The following is a 26,643-nucleotide window of genomic DNA, read 5'->3' as shown; positions in this document are numbered from 1 at the left end:
TAGCGCTAGTAGATTCTTTAATTTTTTTTTATATTTTTATTAGAGGAGAAATTAGGGCTAGTAGATTCTTTCATTTTGTTTGCTAGCTTGTGCGACGCCATGCGTGAAACATCTCGTGGGAGAGACATGAAATTGTCTAGTTACCAAGAGATGGAAGTTTTCTTGTAAAATTTTTCTTTTTTACAGAAATTAACGTTAATTGATTCTTTAATTTTTTTTTGCTAAAAGTGGAAGTTTTTTTTTAAGATTTTTGTTAGAGGAGAAATTAGGGGTAGTAGATTCTTTAATTTTTATTGCTAGAAGTGGAAGTTTTCTTTTAAAAAGTTTTTTAGAGGAGAAATTAGCGCTAGTTGATTTTTTAATTTTTTTTTTTGCTAGCTTGTACGGCGCCATGCGTGAAACATCTCGTGGAAGAGACATGAAATAGTCTAGTTACCAAGAAATGGAAGTTTTCTTCTAAAATTTTTCTTTTTTAGAGAAATTAGCGCTAATTGATTCTTTAATTTTTTTTGCTAGCTTGTGTGACACTATGCGTGAAATGTCTCATAGAAGAGACAAGAAATCTTATGGTCAAAACGAAGTGGAAGTTTTCTTTTCAAATTTTTTTAGAGGAGAAATTAGCGCTAGTAGATTCTTCAATCTTTTCGCTAACTTGTGCAACACCATGCGTGAAACCTCTCATAAGAGAGACAAGAAATCTTATGGTCAAATCGAAATAGTAGTTTTCTCCTAAAATTTTTGTTCACGAGAGAAATTAGCGCAAATAGATTCTTTAATCTTTTCGCTAGAGCAATATAGCTTGTGCGACACTCTGCAGAAAACGTCTCATACGAAAGACAAGAAATTTTATGGTCACCACGAAGTAGAAGTTTTCTCCTAAAGTTTTTGTTTTCGAAAGAGAAATTAGCGTTAATAGATTTTTTAATCTTTTCACTAGAGCAATACATACGCTAGAGCTTACGCTACTCTATGCACGAAACGTCTCAAGGAAGAGACAAAAAAAATCTTACGATCACGACGAAATAGAAGTCTTTTTTAAAAATTTCTTTTCGAAGAGAAATCAATTACATTCTTTAATCTTTTCGCTAGAAGAATATAGCTTATACTTCGATCTTTTCGCTAGAGCAATACAACTTGCGCTACTCTATACACGAAACGTCTCAAGGAAGAGACAAAAAAATCTTACGATCATAACGAAATAGAGGTCTTTTTTAAAAATTTCTTTTCGAAGAGAAATCATCAAGATTCTTTAATTTTTCCGCTAGAGCAATACAACTTGCGCTACTCTATGCACGAAACGTCTCAAGGAAGAGACAAAAAAATCTTACGATCATAACGAAATAGAGGTCTTTTTTAAAAATTTCTTTTCGAAGAGAAATCATCAAGATTCTGTAATCTTTCCGCTAGAGCAATACAACTTGCGCTACTCTATACACGAAACGTCTCACAGAAGAGAAACAAGAAATCTCACGTTCACGACGAAGTACATCTCTCCTGGAATTTCTTCTACAAGAGAAATCAGGTCTTCAATATTTCCACTAGAGCTATATAGCTCGTGCGCCGCTAGAAACGAGATATCACGCGTTATTCTAAACTCCATTGTACAACCCCGTAGATTTACCTCGCGCCACAGAACGATACGATAGCGATCTCGTTTATAAAAAAAAAACGGGTTAACAGGACGCCGAATAACGCGAGATCCCACTGGAGACTCGCGCGAACGACATCGCTCCGGCTAGACGTCCCGTAATAACGAGAGCCAATTCCTCTTCCACTTGGAGCCTCGCTCGACGCTCGTAACCTCGAAGACGACCGAATTGTCTCCGTAAAAAAAAAAAGAAAGAAACTGTTCTCGCCTTGACCGCTGGGTCCGTCCACCCACCTAGAGGTAGCGAGCTAACACCGTAAGGTAAAGACCTAATTGCCCGTCTCGTTGTTTTCTACGAACGTAACGTGTCTAAAAACCGAACGGCCGCACGATGGACGAGAGTTACCGAGTACAACGGTGGCAACGAAAAGACGAGATGACAGTTTCGAGTCGAGTTTGGCACGCCTCTCGCGGTCCCGATAAAACGAACGTCGAGACGCGCGAGACCCGAGGAAGCTCTTATTTCGCCGAAATATCCGAGGAAATACGAATCGAAAATGAAATAAAGTGCATCGTAAACCCGGCCAGCCCGCGACAAAGGAGGTCGCGCTGTAACCATCTGTAATTCCACTTCCGACGGAAACGGGAATTAATAGAAAATTATCGATGGAAGCCAACAGCGTCCAGATTCTCGCCTCCTCGTACGACCTTCGCTCGTTCGCGTCTCTCCGCTGTGTTTCGTTCGATTCGGAGTAAATACGAGGGACAATGTTACAATTTAGAATACTTCCATTACGGTTACCCGTACAATGTCGGCCAAGTAGTATCCGTTAAGCATCGAGAGACGCGTAAATCTCGCCTAAGGCGATCCATCGATCGTTGCCACGTTCTTCGCCAATGGAACCACGTTTCTTTGATTTCGATAGGGAAACATCGGTCACGATCCAGGCGACCCTTTACTACATTTCGTGGCTCAGGATTCGCGAATCGTCTTTGCGTCGTCTCGAGTTTGTACATACTTTTGTAACGACGAACCATTTCGTTGTTCGGTGAGTCGTTTCGTTCGCCAAAATTGAGAATGTACGATTTAACAAAATGTTCGTACACTTTGAAAAGATCGTGTTTCATTCTCATGAAAAAAAAGAAAATGACGACTTTCCGAAGAACTTAATACGTATCGCTGTTAGAGACACTCGAGTGTGGAGAATAGTCATCGAGAATTGCTCGAAACTCACGCTCGGAGCGATGACTCGAAACGTTAGATTTTTATATTTCATGATACTAGAAGAGACAATTTTTTTTTTGGAACTTTTCGAACTCGAAAGATTCAACATCGATACGGGGTATTTTTGTTCGTAATGTTTTACATCTTGAGGCGTGGTTCCGTGTATTTTATTTTATTTATTTGTTAAAGAAACCGAAGTTCTTTGCATACGTAATGCATATGTATGAAGAAAGGAAATAGAAATTATGAATACACTTAAGAAAGAGACGTGTACATTGACGAATTGTACCGAAAGGAATAATATTGATGAATCATTTAGTTTGCTTTTAAACGAGTTTAAAGATCCATCGAGAATCTATTTACGATCGTAAAGATTTTCAGAGTCTATAATAATACCATCGATTGGATTCTTCGATCCATACACGAAAACTTGCTCCAGATCCGAGTAGACGTTTCGATACTTAGAGATTGATTTACCCAAGAAAAAAGGAGCAATTCTGCGTACAATGCATTCAAACTTGATCCTATTTATCATTCGTTCGACTTTCGTTTGATTATTTTACCTCGTTCGGTTTAAAGTACACCCGTGGTGCACAAGTTGATCCACAGTGCGCTGTCACGAGTCAAACTCGTAATTGATCTCGGACAATTTTAGGTCATAGTTTGTATATAACGTGCACCGAGCGGAAAATATTACGATTGCGACTGCAGTGTCACTCTCGTCTCGCCAACGATCAAGTAAAATGTCAAAAATCGTCGAGTCAGTGGCGCAGTTCGTCCACGCGAAACACGAAGTACCCGAAAGCTGAACGTGTCAAATTTCGAGATCCAACGAGCCTGGTTTCGAAACCGTGCTCTTCTTTCGCGATTAGATCACGCGATCGTGGACCTGCGGAGGTGTTTGAAAAAATAAAGAGTCGCGTTCTTTTTATTTCTTATTTGTGCTCCAATTTCTGCTAAACTAAGATCAGAGTTAAACGTTCGAACGCAACGAAGAGTATGACACTCTAGTCGAGATTAGAAAGAAAACAGCTTCGAGAAGTAATATTGTTTTAATATTCGTCCCGTAGTATCTAACATAAAAAATTTGAGCAAAGATTTTAACAGCAGACGATACCAGTAAACACTGATATAAGATCATCATCAATTGACACGCGTATTCCACGAGTATTCGTCGATTGGTACGATAAACGAAGCCTTAAATGAGAAACTTTCACCTTAAATTTTCAATTAATTTTTTCATCCAGATTCGCTTAATTTCGGCTCGTGGTACCAATTGGAACGCACTGGTTCCACCGAAGACTATAACACTCTAATCGAGATTACAAAGAAAACTTCGAGAAGTAATATTATTTTAATATTTGTCCTGTAGTATCTAACATAAAAAATTCAGGCAAAGATTCTAACAGCAAATGATACCAGTGAACACTGAGATAAGATCATTAGCAATTATACTCCACGAGTGTTCGTCGATTGGTACGATAAACGAAACCTCGAACGAGAAACTTTCACCGTACATTTTCAATTAATTTTTTCATCCAGATTCGTTTAATTTCGGCTCGTGGTACCAATTGGAACGCATTGGTTCCACCGAAGCGTTACAACGATATTGCTCGTCTCACGAGTAGTCGTCTCACGAGTAGTCATCTCACGAGTAGTCGTCTCACGAGTAATCGTCTCACGAGTAGTCGTCTCACGAGTAATCGTCTCGCGAGTAGTCGTCTCACGAGTAATCGTCTCACGAGTAGTCGTCTCACGAGTAATCGTCTCGCGAGTAGTCGTCTAGCGAGTAGTCGTCTCACGAGTAGTCGTCTCGCGAGTAGTCGTCTCACGAGTAATCGTCTCACGCGTAGTCTCACGAGTAATCGTCTCACGAGTAGTCGTCTCACGAGTAGTCGTCTCGCGAGCTGGTCTCAACACGCTTTCTCGCGCGCGTGTAAACGTTGCAAGACGAGCGCGGAGATTGTTTCACCGTACACGTAACGGTTGCCAGGGCGTCGAGACGATCGCGAATTAAATCGCGGAGCCTCGTAATCGATTTCCAACTACCCTCTGTCCAAAAATTGTCCCTCTATCCACCCGTAATTCGTTCATCGGGTCGATAGTCGCATTGGTCGAGCGATCCTTGGGAATCGTTGCTCGATTCGCGCGAGACTTTATAACGCTTCCACCTTGGCCGTGCTAATAGGTTGATTCGCTCGATATCGTTGAACGCGTTAGCCGTGCACGCTACAGAGTAACACCGTGTGCCGCCGAGCTGGCAAATAGTCAATTCTCCGGCAGATTAAACCCGTGGAAACGTAAAGCCGGGTTCTCGCGTGCGCGACGCCTTTAAAAAACGTTTTTCACGTTGCTCGGTACCCGGCTTGAAACGACGCGACTCACGGTGCATTGTCGCGCGTGAAACATTTGAAAAATATCGACGTGAGATCGACGATCGAACGTCAACTCGATCGTTGACAACGGAATTACCGAATGGGATCGGTTCGACGCGTTTCAGCCTTCTTTTCGGAGTTGCTCGATTATCGAGTTTGCTTACAGTATTCGTGGAATGCTCTTGAATTAATTAATCATAAATTTCAAAGTGTATAAATGGTTCGATAGAAATATTGAGTTGATTCGGAAAGTCTTTCGGTGAGAATGAAACATGATTTTTTAGAGCGTGTAAATTATTTATTAAATCGCATATTCTCCATTTTGGAAAATTAAATTTTCGAAGAACACAATGGTAATGTTATCACAGTGAATGAGAACGAGATACCGAAGTACAGATATCGAGAAAAATAACCGAAAGAGCGTGCTACAATTCGTTTCCAATTTCTCGTTTCTCCTCGAGTACACGCGAACATTGTTCTCTCAGTTTCGTTAAAATGAAACAAACCCCGAAATTAATCCATGGAGACTGTTTCCAAGCTCGTCCAAACGGTTCAATCCTCGTCGAACTCTCCTCCAGAGGGTTAAGTAGCGTAAGGTCGAATTCTATCGATACTGTCTTTCTCGCCCCTGAAAACTAACGCGAAGAAGATTCGGAGTCAGTGTTGACAAGCCACGGTTCCGAACCCCGAGAAACGCCCCTCGGTATCGTTCGCGGCAAATAGGACTAAAAGTGTCCCTTTGAAGTCCCATGACGTTAACAAACCCTTCGGTACGATGTTGTCCCGACGCGAGAAAACGGGGATGTAGATCCGGTGGTGTCGCATTGCGGCGTAGGGGGCAAAAGTACCCGATGTACCGACCTCGAAAAGTGCGACACACGATGCACTCGAAACTCGAGCGAGGCCGGACGAAAGTCGAACGACGCCCCTCCGGATTGCTCGGCCCGTCGAGCTCCCGCGACCATTAAGTCCGGCTGCTCGATCGCGGATGGAAACTTTGCGAACGGAATGGAATTTTCCGGAATGAAAATATTTCATTGGCAAGATTCAACGACGAGAGAGAAATAGAGAGAAGAGATTAAGAGAGAGAGAGAGAGAAGGACACACGAGGAAACGAGAGAGAACGTTTCTAGTCAGTTTCGACTACCGAGCCAGAGCAACAGATTAATCGAGTGCCTCAAGTCTCGAGATTCGGGTCTCGCGTAATCGTTTTGCTTTAGAGAAACACCTTTAGGACGAGGTGTCGTCGAACACTATTTTTCGAACGTTTCGATTATTTCTGTACACGTTTCACGAACCTGCTCCAAGTGTATCGTTACTGCACTCGATTCACGAGAGTAGCGTATTGGAATTTTAACTTCGATTAAGTTCTCAGCGAACGTGGTAGTATCAGTTCTTATTCGGGAGTATATTCGTGCATCTTTCATCTTACGATGAATGCACCGTGTTTGGAAAACTTTCGAAAAGTTACTGGTGGCTTTAAAACGTCGCGACGGGCCGCGAAGACAATTATCGACGGATGATCGATCTCTTAACGTAAGAATCGAACGATCGAATCACCCATGTCGGATTCGGGGAGTTGCTGAAATCTTTCGTTGACGGTACGCTCGATATTGTACGTTCGCTGGTAATTTTGCGTTTTGGGAATTGGTTCCACGGGACGGTCTCGTTTGGCTGGGGTATAAAAGAAAGTTACGAGACGCTTCCCCGTCTCTCGCGGATCGTGTCCTCCACTTAGGAAAACAGGAAAAAGGCGCAGTACGGGGCAAGGGGGTGTACGACATAGGAAAAACGAAGGGAGGGACACCGCGCGTGATATTCGGACGAGATAAATGCTCGCGCGCGTGATGTCGCCGGTGGCGGTAATTTCATCGTCTTCTAGTCGCAATTGTGCCGCGTATATTTCAACGCTAAAAATCCGAATTACTTCTTGTCGATCACGTGCCAAGGACGAAAAGCTTCCCGGAGTCACGGTTTATATCGTCCTCCTTTGCGGATCTCTACATGCTAGACGCTCCATATACGTCGTCGTGGTCGTCGTCGTCGTCGTCGCGAGGAAGACAAAGGTTTTCACCGCCTTTCAACCCACTCGAGACGCTTCTCAAATTTATGTATCTATTATGTACGAGGTTACTCTTACCGCTTATCGTATAAGACGATAACTCGGCATAGTCCGGCGTCAAAGAACGCGACGACCCCGTGAAAAGCTACTCCTTCGAAACAGCAAAGGGAGCGAAACGGTCGAGGGTCTCCGCGATTACTTGCAACAGTATCGATAGAAATTTGATTTTTTTATGGAAGGAAACTTCTTTTTTGAGAAATTTAAGAGTCGAGAAAGGTGACGATCGTGTGAAGAGATACTTGGTTAAAATAACGAGGAAGAGAGAACTTTTTAAGGTGTTGGCGATTCCTTGCAATAGATTCGATAGAAATTTGATTTTTTTATGGAAGGAAACTTTTTTTTTGAGAAATTTACAAGTCGAGAAAGGTGACGATCGTGTGGAAAGATACTTGGTTGAAATAACGAGGAAGAGAGAACTTTTCAGAGTGTTGATGATTACTTGCAATAGATTCGACAGAAATTTGATTTTTTTACGGAAGGAAATTCGTTTTATTGATAAATTTAAGAGTCGAGAAAGGTGACGATCACGTGAAAAGATACTTGGTTGAAATAACGAGGAAGTGAGAATTTTCCAGGGTGTTGGCGATTCTTTGCAATAGATTCTACAGAAATTTGATTTTTTTATGCAAGGAAACTCGTTTTGTTGATAAATTTAAGAGTCGAGAAAGGTGACGATCGCGTGGAAAGATACTTGGTTGAAATAACAAGGAAGAGAGAACTTTCCAGGGTGTTGATGATTCCTTGCAATAGATTCGACAGAAATTTGATTTTTTTATGGAAGGACCTTCGTTTTGTTGATAATTTTGCGAGTCAAAGAAGTTAACAATCGTGTAAAAAGATATTTGAAATGAAGAAAACAGAACGTTCGAGGACGTTGGCGGTTTCTTGTAACAAAATGGGTCGAAATTAATTTTTTAATGGAAGGAACCTCGTTTTGTTAATAATTTTACGAATCAAATACGTTGACAATTACGTAAAAAGCTACTTAATTAAAATAACAAAGAAGATAGAACTTTCCAGGGTGTTGGCAATTCCTTACAACTGCATCAGTCGAAATCAGATTTTCAACAGAAGGAACTTCATTTTCTTAATAAATTTACGAATCAAATACGTTAACAATGACATAAAAAGCTACTTAATTAAAATAACAAAGAAGATAGAACTTTCCAGGGTGTTGACGATTCCTTACAACTGCATCAGTCGAAATCAGATTTTTCAACAGAAGGAACTTCATTTTCTTAATAAATTTACAAATCAAAGAAATAGACAATCGCGTAAAAAGATACTTTCATTGAAATAACAAAGAAAATAGAACGTTCAACGTTGTCGACGATTCCTTGCAAGAAAATTGGCACGCTAATTTTTTATCGATTCCCATTTTTTTGCCAATAGAATTTCTCGCGAAAAGTCGACTCGAGATTAAAACACAGTGTTTCGATGCGAACGATCGAACACTTCCAACGCGACGAATAAACAAAGTGCGAACCTCGCGATACCAAAACCGTGCGAGACAGTACACGATACACGATCCAGTTCACCGTGGAACTTACAAACCGTGCACAAGCGATATCCGATTGGATGAATCGAACATTCGAACCCAATTACAGCGATTCGTAACAATTCCACGAAGAACGTAGCGACGACACTCATCGACGTACGTCTCGCGATCTATCGACGCGAAGCTAATTCTATCGGATATTCACCAACGATACACCTAACCGTACGAAGGTTGCTCCTACCTAACTCGTAACACACCTGACTCGAGGACGAATAAAATCATTGACGCGAGGGAATTGGATTCGTGGATAGATTTGTTCGAGAATTTGCCACGTGGAACGACATAACCGTGCGACACGTCTCATCGATCTTTTTTTCTTTTTTTTTACGTTCGCGGGAGTATCTAATCGAGAAGTATCTAATCGAGAAGTATCTAATCGAGAAGTATCTAATCGAGAAGTATCTAATCGAGAAGTATCTAATCGAGATGTATCTAATCGAGAAGTATCTAATCGAGAAGTATCTGATCGAGAAGTATCTAATCGAGAAGTATCTAATCGAGAAGTATCTCCTCTCGAAGCTAGTCCACATCTACGATCGAAATCTACTAACGCTACTCGTTCCACGTTTAATATTTTACTTTCGTTTCGTTTCCGATTCGCGGTACTCTCCGTTAAATTCCATTCTTCCATTTGTTTCCCGCGAGATCGGGCTTTACCCTCGATTCCCCGCGAATAAAGCCGAAATCCCGAGCAACCGGTCAGGGAACCCTCTTTCATCGTACCGTAGCGAAAGAATTATAGTTCTCGAACGTAACAAAGCTTGTCCGTGGAAAGGCGAGCACGGTCCGGCGGAATCCGCACGGAAGCATCGAGCGTCGGTCGGCAAAAAGGAAAATCGCGGAAACGCTGCGTGCACGATCGCGTCTGGTAGTCGCGGTATCCCCACGTTATATTTCTTTTTTACGTCTCCCCGCAGTCGCTGCGTTTCTCTTTGTAACGGAATATCTGGGCGGAACGACGTCGTCGACCAGGCGGCGTGGTTCTTGTCGACGGTTCCCGTAGCGAAAAATTCGTTGGACGCGTCCGACGATCGAAGGGATCGAAAGGCCGGGCCAGACGACGCGACGCCGACTCGTGCCACCAGCTCGTTGTTTCAACGTAATTCGGTAACTTGTAATCCGCGACTGGAACGCGTACTTAGCGATACAACGAGACCGAGAAACGACCGAGCCCACCACGACGGAGACTTTTCGCGTACCGCGAGCCAAAATCGAGCCACGAGCGTGCTCGAGCGCGCGCGGATCGAATACCAGGACCTCCAGTCGATGAACGTTCGACGATTCGTTACACCGATAACGACCATCGCGGAACGACTGAGTATCGTATACGCGGTGTTCACGATCTTGTGCTCGGTTACGATTTCGTCTCGATTGCAAAATCGAGGGGAACATTTGTTTCATTTTTGATGTGGAAATGTACCGTTCTCGAAATTGAGAAAGGCGGAGAATCGACGAGTCGAGGAGGAATTTTCTTCTTTTTTTCGTCGTGGAAACGAAACGTTCTCGAAACTGAGAAACGTGGAGAATCGACGAGTCGAGGAGGAATTTTCTTTTTTTTTTTCGTCGTGGAAACGCACCGTTCTATGAAATCGAGAAACGCGGAAAATTGACGAGTCGAGGACGAATTTTCTTTCACTTTCTTTCTTTTTTTCGTCGTGGAAACGCACCGTTCTATGAAATCGAGAAACGCGGAAAATTGACGAGTCGAGGACGAATTTTCTTTTTTTTTTTGTCGTGGAAAACACACCGATCTCGAAATCGAGAAACGTGGAGAATCGACGAGTCGAGGATGAATTTTCTTTTTTTTTTTTCGTCGTGGAAACGCACTATTCTCGAAATCGAGAAACGCGGAGAATCGACGAGTCTAGGACGAATTTTCTTTTTCTTTCTTTTTTTTTTTCGTCGTGTAAAACACCCCGATCTCAAGGGACATCTTCGGTGTCGAGCAATGATCTTCGAGATAGGGGTATGTTCCATCTTTCACGAAAATCGAACAAATTTTGCACTTCGTGCGTGTCGATATTTTGTTTTTCGATTTTTAGATCGAAGTGTTTACACGATGAAAAAAGAAATTTGTCCTCCATGGGTTGATTATCCACTCGATCTCGAGATCGGGGCGTTTCCAAGACGGAAATTCAGAAAATTGTATTCTTGGCGCGTCGATCTTCGGTGTCTCTTAACTTTGGGATAGGAGTATTTCCACGACGAAGCTTGAACAAATTTTGTCCTTCGTGCGTTGATTTTCTGTGTTTTTCGATTTCCAGATCGGAGTATTTCCACGACGAAAATTAAGAAAATTTAATCTTCGTCGCGTCGATCTTCGGTGTCCCTTAACTTTGGGATAAGAGTATTTCCACGACGAAAATTGAACACATTTTGTCCCCAATGCGTCGATTTTCTGTGTTTCTCGATTTCCAGATCGGAGTGTTTCCACGACGAAAATTAAGAAAATTTAATCTTCGTCGCATTGATTTTCGGTGTCCCTTAACTTTGGAATAAGGGTATTTCCACGACGATAGTTGAACATATTTTGTCCTTCGTGCGTCGATTTTCTGTGTTTCTCAATTTCGAGAACGGTGCGTTTCCATAACGAAAAAAAAAAGAAAGAGAAAGAAAATTCGTCCTCGATTCTCCGCATTTCTCGATTTCGAGAACAGTGCGTTTCCACTACGAAAAAAAAACGAAAGAGAAAGAAAATTCGTCCTCGACTCGTCGATTCTCGATTTCGTAGAACGGTGCGTTTCCACGACAAAAAAGAAAAAAAAAGAAAATTCGTCCTCGATTCTCCGCGTTTCTCGATTTCGTAGAACGGTGCGTTTCCACGACAAAAAAGAAAGAAAAAGAAAATTCGTCCTCGATTCTCCACGTTTCTCGATTTCGTAGAACGCTTCGTTTCCACGTCGAAGATTGAAAAAATCTTCCCCTCGACTTCGCGATCGGGGTGTTTCCACGAGCGAAGACTCGAGACAAAGAAAAACTTTGACGGCTCGCGACAACGCGATAAAGTCCTCTCGTCGCCCGACAACGAGAGGGAACGCGAGACGGTGCTTCGCGGCGAGTGACTTTGAGAAGCGGAACGGCGAACGAGGTGTGAAAAGAGGGAGCAAAGGGGTTGTTGGGTGAACGGAAGAGGAACGAGAGGAACGAGAATACACTACCGTTCAAAAGTCTGGGATCGTTCCACGGCGACGGATTCGCTCTCTGCTCGCGTTTCACTCGTCGAAATATCCATCGCTTGCTCGTCGACGGTTCCCCCAAGTTTTCTTCTTAAAGCTCGCGCGACTTCATCGGTGATACGCGTTGCTCGATGGATAATCTCGGTGCAACCACCGCCTCGAATCCAACGCGTCCACGTTCGTTCGACGCGAGAGCAATCGGGTCGAGGTCGTGCGATCGCGTTGCCCGAACCATGCTACGCGCAACCCTTGTTTCTTCTTCTTCCTAACTCCGTAAAGTTCGGCTCGAGCGCCTCGGATCGAAATTCTTCCTTTCTTGCTGAGACTCGCGGAACTAGGGCTCGCGAGTTTCCAACCTGGGCCAAACCTGGACGTTGCTTTCGACGAGAACACGCGTCCAGGGTGGGTTTTTCGGGATTCTAGAGGGGAAAATGATTTTTTGACGGGAGCTCGACCGAAATCGTCTCGCGATTCTCGAAAACGATGATGTTCCATCGTGGAATATTTTTCGTTGTTCGAAACTCACCTACGAGGACCGTACTTGGTTTTCTGTAGTTTAGTATCTCTCTTTTGCCTTTGATGAGTTTTTCCTTTTTATTAGACGCTACTCGCGACGAGTAGGCAATATTTAAGAATGAAAACATTCTATCGTGGAAAATTCTCTGTTTTCTGAAGCTCATCCTCAAGGATGATACTCGATTTTCGATAACCCAGTATCTCTCTCTTGTCCTTTGATGTATTTTTCCTCTTTACTCGACGCTACTCACGACGAGTAAGCAATTTTTAAAAATGAAAACATTCCATCGTGGAAAATTCTCCGTCCTCTGAAACTCCTCCTCAAGGATGATACTCGATTTTCAATAGCCTAGTATCTCTCTCTCGCCTTCGATGTATTCTTTTCTACTCGACACTACTCATGGCGAGTAAGCGTTCCCCAAAATCGCCCCACGATTCTAAATAATGAATACTTTCCACCGTGGAAAATTCTCAATCGTCCAGACCTAAACCTCGAGGACGATACTCAATTTTCAATAACCTAGTATCTCTTTCTTTTCTTCGATATATTTTTCCTATTTACTCGACACTACTCACAACGAGTAATCATTGCCCAAAATCGCCCTACGTTTCTAAGAAAACGCGTACTCTCCACCTGGTGGAAGATTCTCCACCTTCCGAACTCGCATCATCGTTCCGCTACTCGAATCGTCCTCGTTCGAGTGAAAACCCATACACGAAATGTACCATTGATCGCGACTCGGTTGCGCGTGTCTCTCGTAAGCAAATCGAACGAACGGCAAACTTTGATCTCGGTTTGCGCGTACGAAGGAATAAAAGTAGCGAAAAAAAAAGGAAAGAAGCTCGAGTTGAGCGATCCGAGACTTTTGAGCGGTAGTGTATATCGGTCGGTCCGCACTTAAAAGGTTAAGCGCGTAGTCGGGAGGCCGGTAGGTTGAATATCTCCGCGGCTGGCGTCGCGGCGGTCCGCCTCGCGTCGCGTCGCCTCGCGCGAGCGAGCGAGCGAGCGAGCGAGCGAGCAAGCGAACGAACGAGGGTGTGGGCGTCGTTGGCTCTCGCAGGGGAGCCTCCGGCGGTGTCGGTGTCGGTGTCGGTGTCGGTGGTGCTTGCAGGCTGGCTGCACAAGAGAAGGGAAGGGCAGAGAAGCCGCCGGGAGGGGGAGGGCGTAGAACGAGCAAGGAGCAGAGGCCGGGCGGGGGTGGAAGGCGGAAGGCAGACGGGCGGCAGACACCCCATGCTTATCCCCGCCCTTCCAACGACTCCCGGTCCGTGACTCACCAAACCGTTAAGGGATGAAGCCGCCCTGCTTTCGCTCCACGCGCGCACACACCGCCGCGCGCTGAGGCATTCGCGGATAGATCCGTGCGGGTGAACCTGCTCTTACGTATACGCGCCGGCACCGGTGCTCGATAGCCACGATGTATCTCTTGTTACGCTTGTACACCAACGACGGTTCTCTCGCGTGTTGTATTTCATCGTGGCGAGGTCTGCGAGCGGCGGCGCCCCCCACCCCACACAACCTCACCCCACCCCACCCCACCCCACCCACGACTCGCGAGCGTTGCGCACACAGACGGACGAACCGACCAACGTACGCGGACGGACGTGCGCGCACACCGTGCGCGGCGCTCGGTGCATTACACCGGTACACGTTCTTTCTCGCTCCTTGTCGTTCTCCTCGTCGCGCGGTTTCTGCTACGCTCCTCCGCGACGGGGAACGGGACGAGCTGAAGGGACATCGGGAGGAAAAAGAACGACTCGCCTACGGAAAAATCCACCCTCTGACCGCTCTACCGACTCTCTGTCCGCGATTCTTCTCTTTTATCCACCAGCTCCCCCCTTGCCCTGCTCTCTTTTCTTTAACTTCTACGTAGGTCCACCCTGTACCTCGTCGTTTCGTAAATTACACTTACACGGAACTGCTCGCTGCGAAACCTATCGCGATCATTCGCGAGAGGTCCATCGTTTCGAGATGTCTTTCCATCCGACCGCACCTACACCGTGGCTAACGGTTCGCAATAATTTCCCGTATAGAGACGCGGTGAATCCGCATCGTCGGGAATATCCAACGAATCGCGTCACCTCTCGCGAACAGTCCTCTTTCTGTACTCGTTCTCCGCCCGATGGGCCGCAGATTTACGAAACTCGATCCACGAGCGGACGGGCGCGTGTTCCCTCGTCGCGAGGAGAACGATCTCGCGGCTCGTACCTCGGAGGGCGGAAGTTACGATCGCGATAGGTTCATGGGGCAGCCGGCCCGGTGGAACGGAGAGCGGAGGGCGACGAGTCGCGCGGAACGCATCCAAAAAATCGATTACTTCCGCTCGGTGTTCAAGCTATCCCCCCGTTCGCGATACGGGAGAAACGGGCGGGCGATTTTCTCTACTATTGCACCGATCGTGCGAGTATCTGTTCTCGTTTGCTCGCAGGACGAACGTTGAACGGGCAACCGTTGCTGGAGTTCCCGATGTCCAGCGGTGAACCGGCCCTGGAACCGCTGAGGATCAAACGTGCGACCCTGTGGGCGCGCGTCGAGTTCAAGCACGCCCATCGCTATCAACACCATCGCGAGAGTCAAACGAACCAAAGAAACATCACTCTCTGGGTATTCAGGGTACGATGCGGCAACACGACGCACCTGCGTGGAAAGGTAATCTCCTCCGACCGCGTACGATCCGGTGATCGATGCGATTCGATCGATCATCGGTTCTCCCTTTCTCTCAACGCGAATCGAATACGTTTCGAGAGCGAATCGTTCGCATACCGAACGGTACCCCTTACGAACGATCCTTCTTTCTCTTACTTGTTCTTCTTCTTCTTCTTCCTCTTCTTCTTTTTATTATTTTCCCTCGGTAGGAGAAAAAAAAAGAATAGAAAAAAAACGGGACTTTCGCGCTCTCATCCGATTTCCATGAATTTAATCGCGTTAAGACGTACCGTAATCTTAAGCCGTCTTACCAATAATTTGTCCAATATTACCGGCTACGGTTGTCGGGTTTCAGCCGATCGGGAAGCTTCGAACGGTACCGTGTAGAAAAGTATATTTACCGGCCAGTCTCTGTCTCGTTCCCCTCCCGACAAACGTAAACCGTGAATACGTGGTTTCGTAGGAGCTCGGCCAACATCTGGAAATGGTAACGTCACTCGGGGTGAACATCGGGCAACTGGGCTGGCTGAAGTTCGACGTGACCAAGGTCGTGAGCGGCTGGTACACGGCGAACCGAGATCTGGCCAGGGACAAATTGACGCTGCTGGTCGACTGCACCGGATGCGGTTCCCGTGTCTACGTTTCGACGTTCGACGAGCACTCGCCCCACGTGATCGAGTCGTCGTTGAACGCAAAAGGTACGTTCACGGTACACTTGTACGGTGTGGAACGATTACGAGAGTGTACCAGAGTGTACCAGAGTGTACGAGAGTGTACGAGAGCTCGATACGAACTCGAAATCGCTACGTTTCAGGTGCACAAGATCCCGACAGACCGTTCCTGGTGGTACGCACGGATCCAGCGTCCGTGAAAAGGGTCAGGAGACGAGCGGTCGAGTGCAGCGGCGCGATAAAGGGACAGTGCTGCAAGCAGAGGTTCTACGTGAACTTCTCTCAGCTCGGTTGGGACGACTGGATAATCGCTCCTCAGGGGTAAGGACGATCGATTCCGGCGACTGCGCGAGCGAATCGCGGTTACGCGAGCGGTTACGGATCCTAAGGATCGAACGGATCCGGAACGTTCGCGATCGTTCGTCGGTTCGTTCGTTCGGCGACGCATCATCGGCGGTGGTGGCGGCCGGTCGATAACCGGAGTCGATAATCGCGACTGTAATATTATCCAGGTGGTGCGTGGACGAGAAAGAGGAACGTTAGACGGTAGCACGCGACGATACTTTATTTACGCGGAGACCCCTCGCCTGGCATCTGTAACTCACTCGTATGGTATCCCGTGAAATCAGAGTGTTGCTTACAAGTGCAACGGCCCTAAACCCTTGGCTTAACTTACAAGCAATTACTGCAAACAGAATCATCTCGGGGATTACCTGACGGCGCAACGGGAGACCGCGATATGTAATTTAACGTCGTCGCGGACGACTCGACGCGGATTCGAAAAACTGTACTCGGTGTCACGCTTACGTTTCTCCATCCGTCATCCAACATTCAAACGACACCGCGAGTAACGTCCCTGTTCGCGATCTAATATCTTTCATTCTTTGTACTCTCGCGCATTTCGCTCAGCGCGAAACCGACACTCGAACGAATGTCGTACGAAGAAAGAATCTCTTCTAAATCGTTCGTCGACGGTTTACATCCAACGTATCTAATTCGGATACTCGTAAACAGTCTATTCCCAACGCAACATTTTTTAAAACACTCTGCCAACTACGTAGCTCCTCGATTGATAATTGTCCTCCACGATTCCACTAATGTATCCAATTCGAATATTCGTAAGCAGTCTATTTTCCCGATGCAACTTTATTTAAAACACTCGTCCAGCTACCTAGCTCCTCGATGTATAATTTCCCTCCACGATTCTACTAATGTATCTAATTTGTATATTCCTAAGCAGCCTATTCCCAACGCAACTTTATTTAAAACACTCACCCACCTACGTAGCTTCTCTATGTACAATTTTCCTCCACAATTCCACTAAAGTATCCAATTCGGATATTCCTAAGCAGCCTATTCCCAACGCAACTTTATTTAAAACACTCGTCCAGCCACCTAGCTCCTCGATGTATAATTTTCCTCCACGATTTCACTAAAGTATCCAATTCGAATATTCCTAAGCTACCTATTCCCAACGCAACTTTTTTTAAAACACTCGCCCAGCTACGAAAGTATCCAATTCGGATATTCGTAAGCAGCCTACTCCCAACGCAACTTTATTCAAAACACTCGCCCAGCTACGTAGCTTCTCTATGTATAATTTTCCTCCACGATTCTCTCCAATTACGAACAAAGTTACAATTTACCAAACGCACGAACACCTCCCAGTCGATACCATCCAAGGAGCCTCCCTACCTTCGACTCGATCAGGAATTTTCACAAGATCGCGATTCGAGCCCCCGTACGAAACGATCCTCGCGATCCGAGGAACTCGGTTGGTAGTTTTGGTTTAATCGTGTGCAATTGATCGTCGCAGGTACTACGCGAACTACTGCAGGGGGGACTGCGCGGCCGGACACAGGACACCGGACACGTTCCTCAACTACTACACCCACGTGATCGAGGAATACCGGAAGATGGATCGTTTGGCGGGCATGCAGCCGTGCTGCGCGCCATTGAAATTCTCGCCGATGTCGTTGATCTACTACGGGCCCGATTCGAATATCATCAAGAGGGATCTACCGAAGATGGTGGTCGACGAGTGCGGCTGTCCTTAAAACGTCCGCGCGCAACACCATCTGTCCGATTAAAATCGGCTCGAGTCGACCCGAAAGAAACGATCGAACGACGACGATTCGGGCCGGCTTCGGCGTACCGTTCGATCGGCGCGCGTCGCCAGACCGAGCTACGAGGCGTGATCGTCGACATCGAAACCCGTGGTGTTTCGAGCGAACGCGTTTAGGAGGAAATTTAGGGTGAGCGAGAACACGGTGACCGGCCGTGCGGCCGTGCGGCCGGGGCCGGGGCTGGCGCGTCCTTCTTCGATTAGAAACTGCCTAGCGTGACTTTCGACGTGAATGTTCAGGACGAGTCCACGACGCGGTCCGACATTAGATTCGTTTGTAGCATTACGGACGCGTTACGAGTTCGTCGTAGAACCGGTCGGAACACGCGATCCGATAACGGAGAAGAATACCTATCGTCGGAGCGTCTCGCGAACCAGATCACCACGGACCGCGACGTTTATCAACGATCGAGCGGAACGGGATCACCGCGATCGATCGCGACGTCCGATCGGGACACGATCGACTCGTACGTGTTCGTTACGAACCGCGTGAACGAGCTATCGGACAAGACTGTCCGTTCGATCGATCGACCGACCGTTCGCGAACCACCGATCGTCGGTTTTAGGTGACACTAGATGGGCCGACGACCGCGTTCGCGATCGGCTAGCGACGATGGATAAACCGCGGAGAAAAATTTCGGGTGGGTTTACGGGGTAGGGGATAACGGATAGCGGGGTAGGGGATAGGATACAGTTGGACGGGGCTGGGGGTGGGGGTAGAGGGCAAACGAGAGAGAGGGAAACGAGGAACTCGCCCGGCCGCCCGCGCGCCTGCGCGCGCGATCGAACTGCCAGGGAACGGAGTTACTCCGGCGTGGTTTCTGGCTAGGATAATAAAATTAAATTACCGTCGATCGAGACTCGAACCGGCGCGCCGAGACGACCGATGGAGACGCGAATCGAGACGCGGCAGCGGCGAGCAACAGAGCTAACGAAAGAGACTGCGGGTGAGAACGAACGACACCGTGACAGGAAACGGGTGGGGGGGTTAATTAGACCGGTGGAAATCATACGGGGGCGCGAGAGCCTAGGTCAGTCTTGAAATCGAACATCTTTTACGAGGTATAATATATTATAAATATATATATATATATATAATTATACACTTCGTTTTTACGCGATTATTAAAGAGTGACAAATAGTGGGAGAGTGCGGGACAACGAACCGACACTCTCGCAGAGAGCTTAGTCTTTTCATATTAGTTGCGCGACCAGGCGGGAAGCAAACGAGAGAGAGAAAACGAAGAAAGTAAAAAAACTAATGAAAGTAAACAGAGGGTAGTTCTACGTTTATTATGTATATATTATACATACGTATATGTATATGTATATATATGTATGTATGTATGTATGTATGTATATGTGTATATATATATATACATATATATATATGTATTATATACACAGCCAGATACACGAGGTGATTCAGCCGCGTATAGATACTTGAACGCGGGCGGTTAAAGTTTAAGATGTAAACGATAAAAAAAAAGAAAATCTGATTGCCTTGTTTTTTATGCGAAACGTATGAAAGTATCGAGTAAACGATTTAGCAAAATGAAAAAAATACTATTAGAAATCTATATATCTATATATATATAAATGTACATAAATGTGTCTATATATATATATAAATATAAATGTATGTATGTATACATATATAGATACACATACACACACATTATACGTTTATATATGTATAAATATAAATATACACGCGAGGGATAAATGTATTCGACGCGCCAGGGATGGGGGGGATGTGAACTCGACGAGGTTGGGAGGGGGTGGGCGGTATTTAAGAGTTCAAAAAAGACGCATAGGAGATGAAATTATTATTATTATTATTAGTTAATTGTACTTAAACGTAAGGGAGCCGACGGAGGTGGGTTTTTGGAGTGAGAACGTCGCATGCGTGTATAAGTTTCGAGGATTTCGCTGCGTGGTGTCCGCGCGAGCTGGCAACACGAAAATCCCAACCGAGAAAGTGAAATTGATACCGAGAAATCGCCGATGCACGCGCGAGACACGAGACTCTCGAACTCGCGCGTTGGAAACGATCGTACACACTCGGTGGAAAAAATATTCCGATATATTCCGTACTACCAGCGAGGTACGCTTGCGCGGATTTGAACTCGCGGTTCGAGCCCGATACGGCGCTTTCGTTCGTTCCGTTCACGTTCGATTTTCATTCAATGTTCGCTCGACGTTGACCACGAGCTCGCGCATTCGTCGCGTATTCGTTCACAGACGAGAATTGTTCTCGCATCGTCGAGCAACGATTATATTTTTTCCACCGTGAACGCGATCCGCAACCTCGGTCCACCGAATGGTCTTTCCATATAAGTTTTCCTTTCACGCTTCTTGTACACGTAACTCGCGTATCTTCCTATCGTCGAACGAAATTACTGTAACCGTATCTTCGTGATAATTATTGAAATTTGTTCCAACGAGCGCGTACACGCATAGTACGGTGGTAGCAACCGTGGTAAATACGGTACGCGCGCAAGCACGTCACGAACGCGAACACTTCGCTCGGGCCAACGTACCGTACTACGATCTTAGAGGCATTCTGTGTGTTACTTGAACGAAATGGGTATCGAAGTCGCTGTAAACGCGCGCTCTTTAATACAGTATCCACGAAACTGCGATAAATCGCCAGCAATTGTATCGAATTCGCGAGACTCGACGAGTTTGGTGACACGCAAGCACGTTACTCGATGCGCCATGGAGGGTGGTTTTCAACCCTCGCCCGCCCCTCCCCCCCTCCCCGAGCTCATCGAACACGGGAAAGTAAGATCGAGCGAGGGTTTGTCGTGCGGGAAAGGTGTAACTTGCAAATAACGAATAATACAACGTGACAATAATTAATCCAAGGTATTGGAGGAGGCCTCGAGCGGCCGGAGCAACGATCTTTTTTCTTTTTTGTTTCTCTTTTTTTTTTGGTTTTTGGTTTCTTTTCTTTTTTTAGACAAGGTGCGCTACACACGCGTATACACGTTTTTTCCCCCCGTGTGGAGTTTCGTTGACAAAACGTCTCGCGACTGGCGGTATTCGAATACGAGACGCGTGACTGGAGAAACTTACTTTCCATTTTCGGACAAAGTTTTCTTAGACGCGACGAGACGCGACGTTAGAGAAACGGTGTGATTTTTAATGCGAGAAATGTATATTGAATTTCTGTGGGATAGTTCGTTGACCCACGCAGCCTTACTGGGCCTTATTAAAGTATTTTCGCATTACTACTAAATATAACTATTAAAGTAACGATAAAGCTTAAGAGTACTCTTAAACAAAAACGAGAAGAGAAGGAAAGATACAGCGAGTAACATTCTTCGGCGGGGAAGAGAGAGGGAGAGGAGGAAAAAAAAAAGAAGGCGAGTAGGAAAAAGGGAGGGATACGGTGGAATTTCTGTTTTTTTTTTTTTTTTTTTTTTTTTGTTTTTCTTTACCGTTCGCGAATCATTGGAGACAGGGGAAGGAACGCGAGCGTAAAATGCGTAAAGAGAGAAACCTGCCACGTGGGACGAACGGGAGCATGTCGTTGATCCGGGCAAACGAAAGATCGACTTATCGAATTCTCTTCTCGAATATCGACATTTAAAATGGACGAAGGAGGCGAGAGTGTTAATGAGGAGTCTGAAAGATGGAGGACAGAATGTGCGACAATAGTGTGTTCGTGAAAAACAGAGAGAAAGCGTGTCACGTGTGTACGTGGATGTGAGAATGAGAGAAACAGGGAGAAGCGAGATACACTCGACATTCCGCCGTTCACTTAGCCAAAAATCGAAAAATGGAAAAAACTAATTGCGTCCAAAGTAAAGTTTAAATGAACTTTAAGCGAGCGTATTTCTAATATCGTTAAGAGATTTTTCTTCATCTTCTTCTAGTTCTTTTCTTCACCCTCCACTTCCTTTATCTATTTCCTCTACTAATACTACGACTATATTACCATTATTACTATTACTACTACCACTACCATTATTACTATTACTGCTACCACTACTACTAATATTACTAATAATACTACACTTACTTCTACTTCTACTAATATTACTACCATCACTACTACTAATACTATTACTTCTACTTCTACTTCCGTCATTACTATTACCAACAACTACTAAGATTAATAACTACTAATAAGTACTAACAATTACCGATAACTGCTAAGAATTACTAACAACTATTAATAACGATTAATAAGTACTAATAAATACTAATCAGCACTGAACAGCACTAATCAGTACTAATAAGTACCAACAAGTACTAATAGCTATTAACACCTGCTCACAACTACCGATGACTACTGACGATTACCGACGACTTCTGACGACCACCGACGACTTCTGACGACTTCTGACGACTTCTGACGACTACCGACGACCATTGGCAAGTAACGATAACTAACGATAATTAACCATAAGTAACGATAATTAAAGATTTTTATTAGCAACTACCACTAACTACTATTAAGTACTAATAATCGCTACTAACCACTAATAACTACTACTAACTATTACTAACTATTACTAACTACTACTAACCGCTACTAACAACTACTAACTACTACTAACCATTACTAACCACTACTAATTACCACTAACTACTACTAACAACGACTAACTACTACTAATTACTAATAACAACTAGTAACAACTAATAATTACTAATAACTACTGATAACTACTAACTGGTAATAAGTACCAATAAGTACTGAAAAGTACCAAGAACTTCTAAGTACTACTAATAACCACTAAAAACTATTAAGAACAACTAATAACTATTAATAACTACTAATAATTACTAATAAAATATTAATAATTAGTAATTACTAACAACAACTATTTATTCTTGCTCTTACTCTTACTATTGCTATTATTATTATTACTATTACTATTACTATTACTATTACTATTACTGTTACTATTATTATTACTATCGCTATTACTATCGCTATTACTACGTAACCATCACAATTACATCATTAGTTCTACTTTTATCATTTCTATTATTACCATTACTAATAGTACAACTACTGCTAACATACTAATGCCACTACTAATAGTACCACCAGCACCACAACCAGCATCACCATTAATACCAGTACAATTACCACAGCAATTGCTATAGCTACAGCTACAGCGACAACTACAAGTACAACCATAGCAACAGCCACAGCCACAGTCACAGATACAACTATAACTACAGCTACAGCTACAGCCACAGCTACAGCCGCAGCTACAACCACAGCTACAGCCACAGCCACAGCTACAGCTGCCGCTACCGCTAGTGCTACAGCTACCGCCACCATTACCACTACTGCAACCGCTACCGCTAACAGTATTGCTACTGCTACCGCTACTGCTACTGCTACTGCTACTGCTGCTGCTGCTGCTATTTCTACTAATATTGCTAGTACTTATAATAGTTCCACAACCAAAATCACCATTGCTAATAACACCAATACTAATAGTAATACTACAAATCCTACTGTGTATTATTATAATATTGATAATAATAATAATAGTAGTAATAATAATAAGATTAACAATAATAACAATAATAATTCTAATAATAATATTTATACTAATAATAATAATATTTATAATAATAAAAGTAATCGGGATCAGATTGAGACTGAGATTGAAAATGAGAATCAGAATGAGAATGAGAATGAGAATGAGAATGAGAATGAGAATGAGAATGAGAATGAGAATGAGAATGAGAATGAGAATGAGAATGAGAATGAGAATGAGAATGAGAATGAGAATACGAATGAAATTGTGAATGAATATGAGAATGAGAACGAGAATGAGAATGCAAGTGGAAAGAAAAATGAGAATGAGAACGAGAATGAGAATGAGAATCAGAATGAGAATGAGAATGAGAATGAGAATGAGAATGAGAATGAGAATGAGAATGAGAACGAGAATGAGAATACGAATGAAATTGTGAATGAATATGAGAATGAGAACGAGAATGAGAATGCAAGTGGAAAGAAAAATGAGTATGAGAATAATAATAATAATAATAATAACAGTAATAATGATGTCGATAATAATGATGATAATAATAATAACAGTAATAATAATGATGATGACGACGACGACGATGATGATGATAATAATAATAATAATAATAAAAATAATAATAATAATAATAATAATACCAATGCAACAATTGCTACTACTCCTGTTTTTACTGCTACAATAGCCGCTGTCTCTAGCGTTACGATTTCTGCTACATCAAGGCTTAACGATACTTCTATTGCTACTGCAACAGCTACGCATGCTATTGCTACAACTGCTACTAGTGCTCTTATCACTAACACTACTACTAATACTACGGTTACGATTACGATTACGATTACGGCTACGACTACGGTTACGGTTACGATTACGATTGGGAATGCGATTACGATTTATAATACTATTACTGCTGGTGCTTGTGTCACTATTACTAGCACCACTACTACTACTAAGAATAATAATAATAAGAATAATAATAATAGTCTTACTACAATTTCTAATTTTATTAGTGTTACCGCATCTATAACTACCACCACTACTAATACTAAAACTACTATTACCCCTATTGTCATTACTACTAACACTATTACTATTGCTACCCCTGGTAGTACCTTTTCTATCACTACTACTGCGACTATTACTGATCAATCTGTTACGACTATTATTATTACTAACGCTATTGACCTTATTGCTCTTCCCAGTTCTACGTTCCCAATTTCGACTGCTTCTACCAACGTAACCATTACTACTATCACTACTGTTACTTCTGTTCCCACAATACTGCTGCTGTTGCTCTTAATGGTAATATGTATATTCCCACAGACATACTAGTGGTACACCTTTCACCATTACTACTCCAACTTCTAGTACTGTTATTACTATTGCTACTGTCACTGCCATTGCAAAGACCACAGCTATCACCACAGCTATCGCTGCAGCTACTGCTACTAACCCCATTACAACTAATAGCACTTGTATTACTAATACCAATATTTACTATTACTACACCACTAATACTATCAATACCACTAGCACAACCAACACCGCCAATGATACTAACACTACTCATACTAAACTGTAGCTAATACTACTAACACTACTCATACTAGACTGTAGCTAATACTACTAGCACTACTGGTACTGCCACCATCGCTGACACTGATAATACTATTAATAACATTAATTATACACATAGGTACTACTAATACTACCCACAATACGAATACCAAAGATACTACTACAAACACTACTATTAATACCAATACTAATACTCGACCTATTACTACCACACTCGTCACTACTTTACTACAACTACAACTAAACCTCTACTGCTAATACTACTAATCCTTTTTACATGTCACCAATCATGTTACTACTTCTACTATCACTACTATTACTCATCCTGTTACAACTTTTAATATGTGCTATCACTATTGCCAATACTAATACTACAACTACACTCACTACAACTGCAACAATCACTGCTACTACTGCTGCTTCTACTAATACACACTACAAAAAGTGCTATTGCTACTACCACGACACACTCACAACTACTATTACTATTTTTGACACCCTCTACAAATATAACGACCTTCACAACCAATACTATTACAGTTACTATTTCCGTTATTGTTGCTGTTACTGTTGCCGTTACCGTTACTGCCGTCGTTACTGTTACTGTTACTATGTTACTGTTACCATTACCGTTGCCGTTACCGTTAGTGTTATTCTTAGTATTAGTATTAGTATTAGCATTAATATTAATATTACAATTTCTACTCATATTAGTATTACTAATCATATTACCATCACTATTACCATTATCATTGACATTTCGATTACTATAGGTATTACAATTACTACTATAATTAGTATGAATATTGTTATTACTATTACTATTATTATTATTATCATTACTACTAGAATTATTATTGTTCTTATTTTTATTACCATTACCATTATCATTCTCATTACTAACGCCGCTAATATTGGTACTGTTAATTCTATTACTAACACCGTCGTCATCGTAATCGCCGTTGCTATGGCTCCCGCTTTCGCTATCGCTACAGCTGCCACTACTGCCACAGCTTCACCCACCACTGTTGCTGCTACTTCTGCTACTACGGCGACTATTTACAACTGGTAATGTTTTTGGTACTGCCACTACAAACACTACTGCTAGTGTTAGCGCAACTATTACTATTACCATTGTCCCTTCTACTACTAGAGCTACGACTACTTCTACTGCAACTACCACTGCAGCTACTGCTTTTACTATTGTAATTGTTGTTGTTGTTATTGTTGTTACTACTGTTGTTGTTGTTGTTCCTGTCGTTATTGTCGTTGTTGTTTGTTGTTATTGTTGTTGGTGTTGTTGATCTTGTTCCCGTCGTTGTTATTGCTACTGCTACTGCTGCTGCTGTTGCTGTTACCGTTACTGTGCTGTTGCCGTTGCTGCTGCTGCTGCTGTTGCTGTTGCGGTTGTTAGTATTGTTGCTGTTATTGTTACCATTGCCGTTGCTCCTGCTGTTGTTGCTGTTGCTCTGTTTATTCCTAGTATCAATATTAACATTCCTATTATTACTACGACTGTCACTACCGGCTTTTCTATT

At 43.7% G+C, this 26,643-nt stretch overlaps 2 protein-coding genes across 2 annotated transcripts in view; both read left to right on the top strand.

The window, feature by feature from the left end:
• Positions 1-18,496, top strand: part of Actbeta (inhibin subunit beta) — a 42,766-nt gene extending 24,270 nt beyond the window's left edge. The window contains exons 2-5 of the mRNA XM_076305441.1: positions 14,990-15,210; positions 15,671-15,905; positions 16,022-16,199; positions 17,695-18,496. Coding sequence (XP_076161556.1) covers positions 14,990-15,210; positions 15,671-15,905; positions 16,022-16,199; positions 17,695-17,935 — 875 coding nt within the window. The 3' untranslated portion in view covers positions 17,936-18,496. The remainder of the gene's footprint in view (positions 1-14,989; positions 15,211-15,670; positions 15,906-16,021; positions 16,200-17,694) is intronic.
• Positions 18,497-23,048: 4,552 nt separating this feature from the next.
• LOC143154879 (uncharacterized) lies at positions 23,049-24,480 on the top strand. The gene is made up of 3 exons (XM_076326903.1): positions 23,049-23,116; positions 23,155-24,346; positions 24,463-24,480. The coding sequence occupies exons 1-3, from the start codon at positions 23,049-23,051 to the stop codon at positions 24,478-24,480; spliced, it is 1,278 nt and encodes a 425-aa protein (XP_076183018.1).
• Positions 24,481-26,643: the final 2,163 nt, after the last annotated feature.

This window comes from Ptiloglossa arizonensis, chromosome 2 (genome assembly GCF_051014685.1).
Source record: "Ptiloglossa arizonensis isolate GNS036 chromosome 2, iyPtiAriz1_principal, whole genome shotgun sequence".
NCBI lineage: Eukaryota > Metazoa > Arthropoda > Insecta > Hymenoptera > Colletidae > Ptiloglossa > Ptiloglossa arizonensis.
This window is presented reverse-complemented; position numbering and strand designations above follow the sequence as displayed.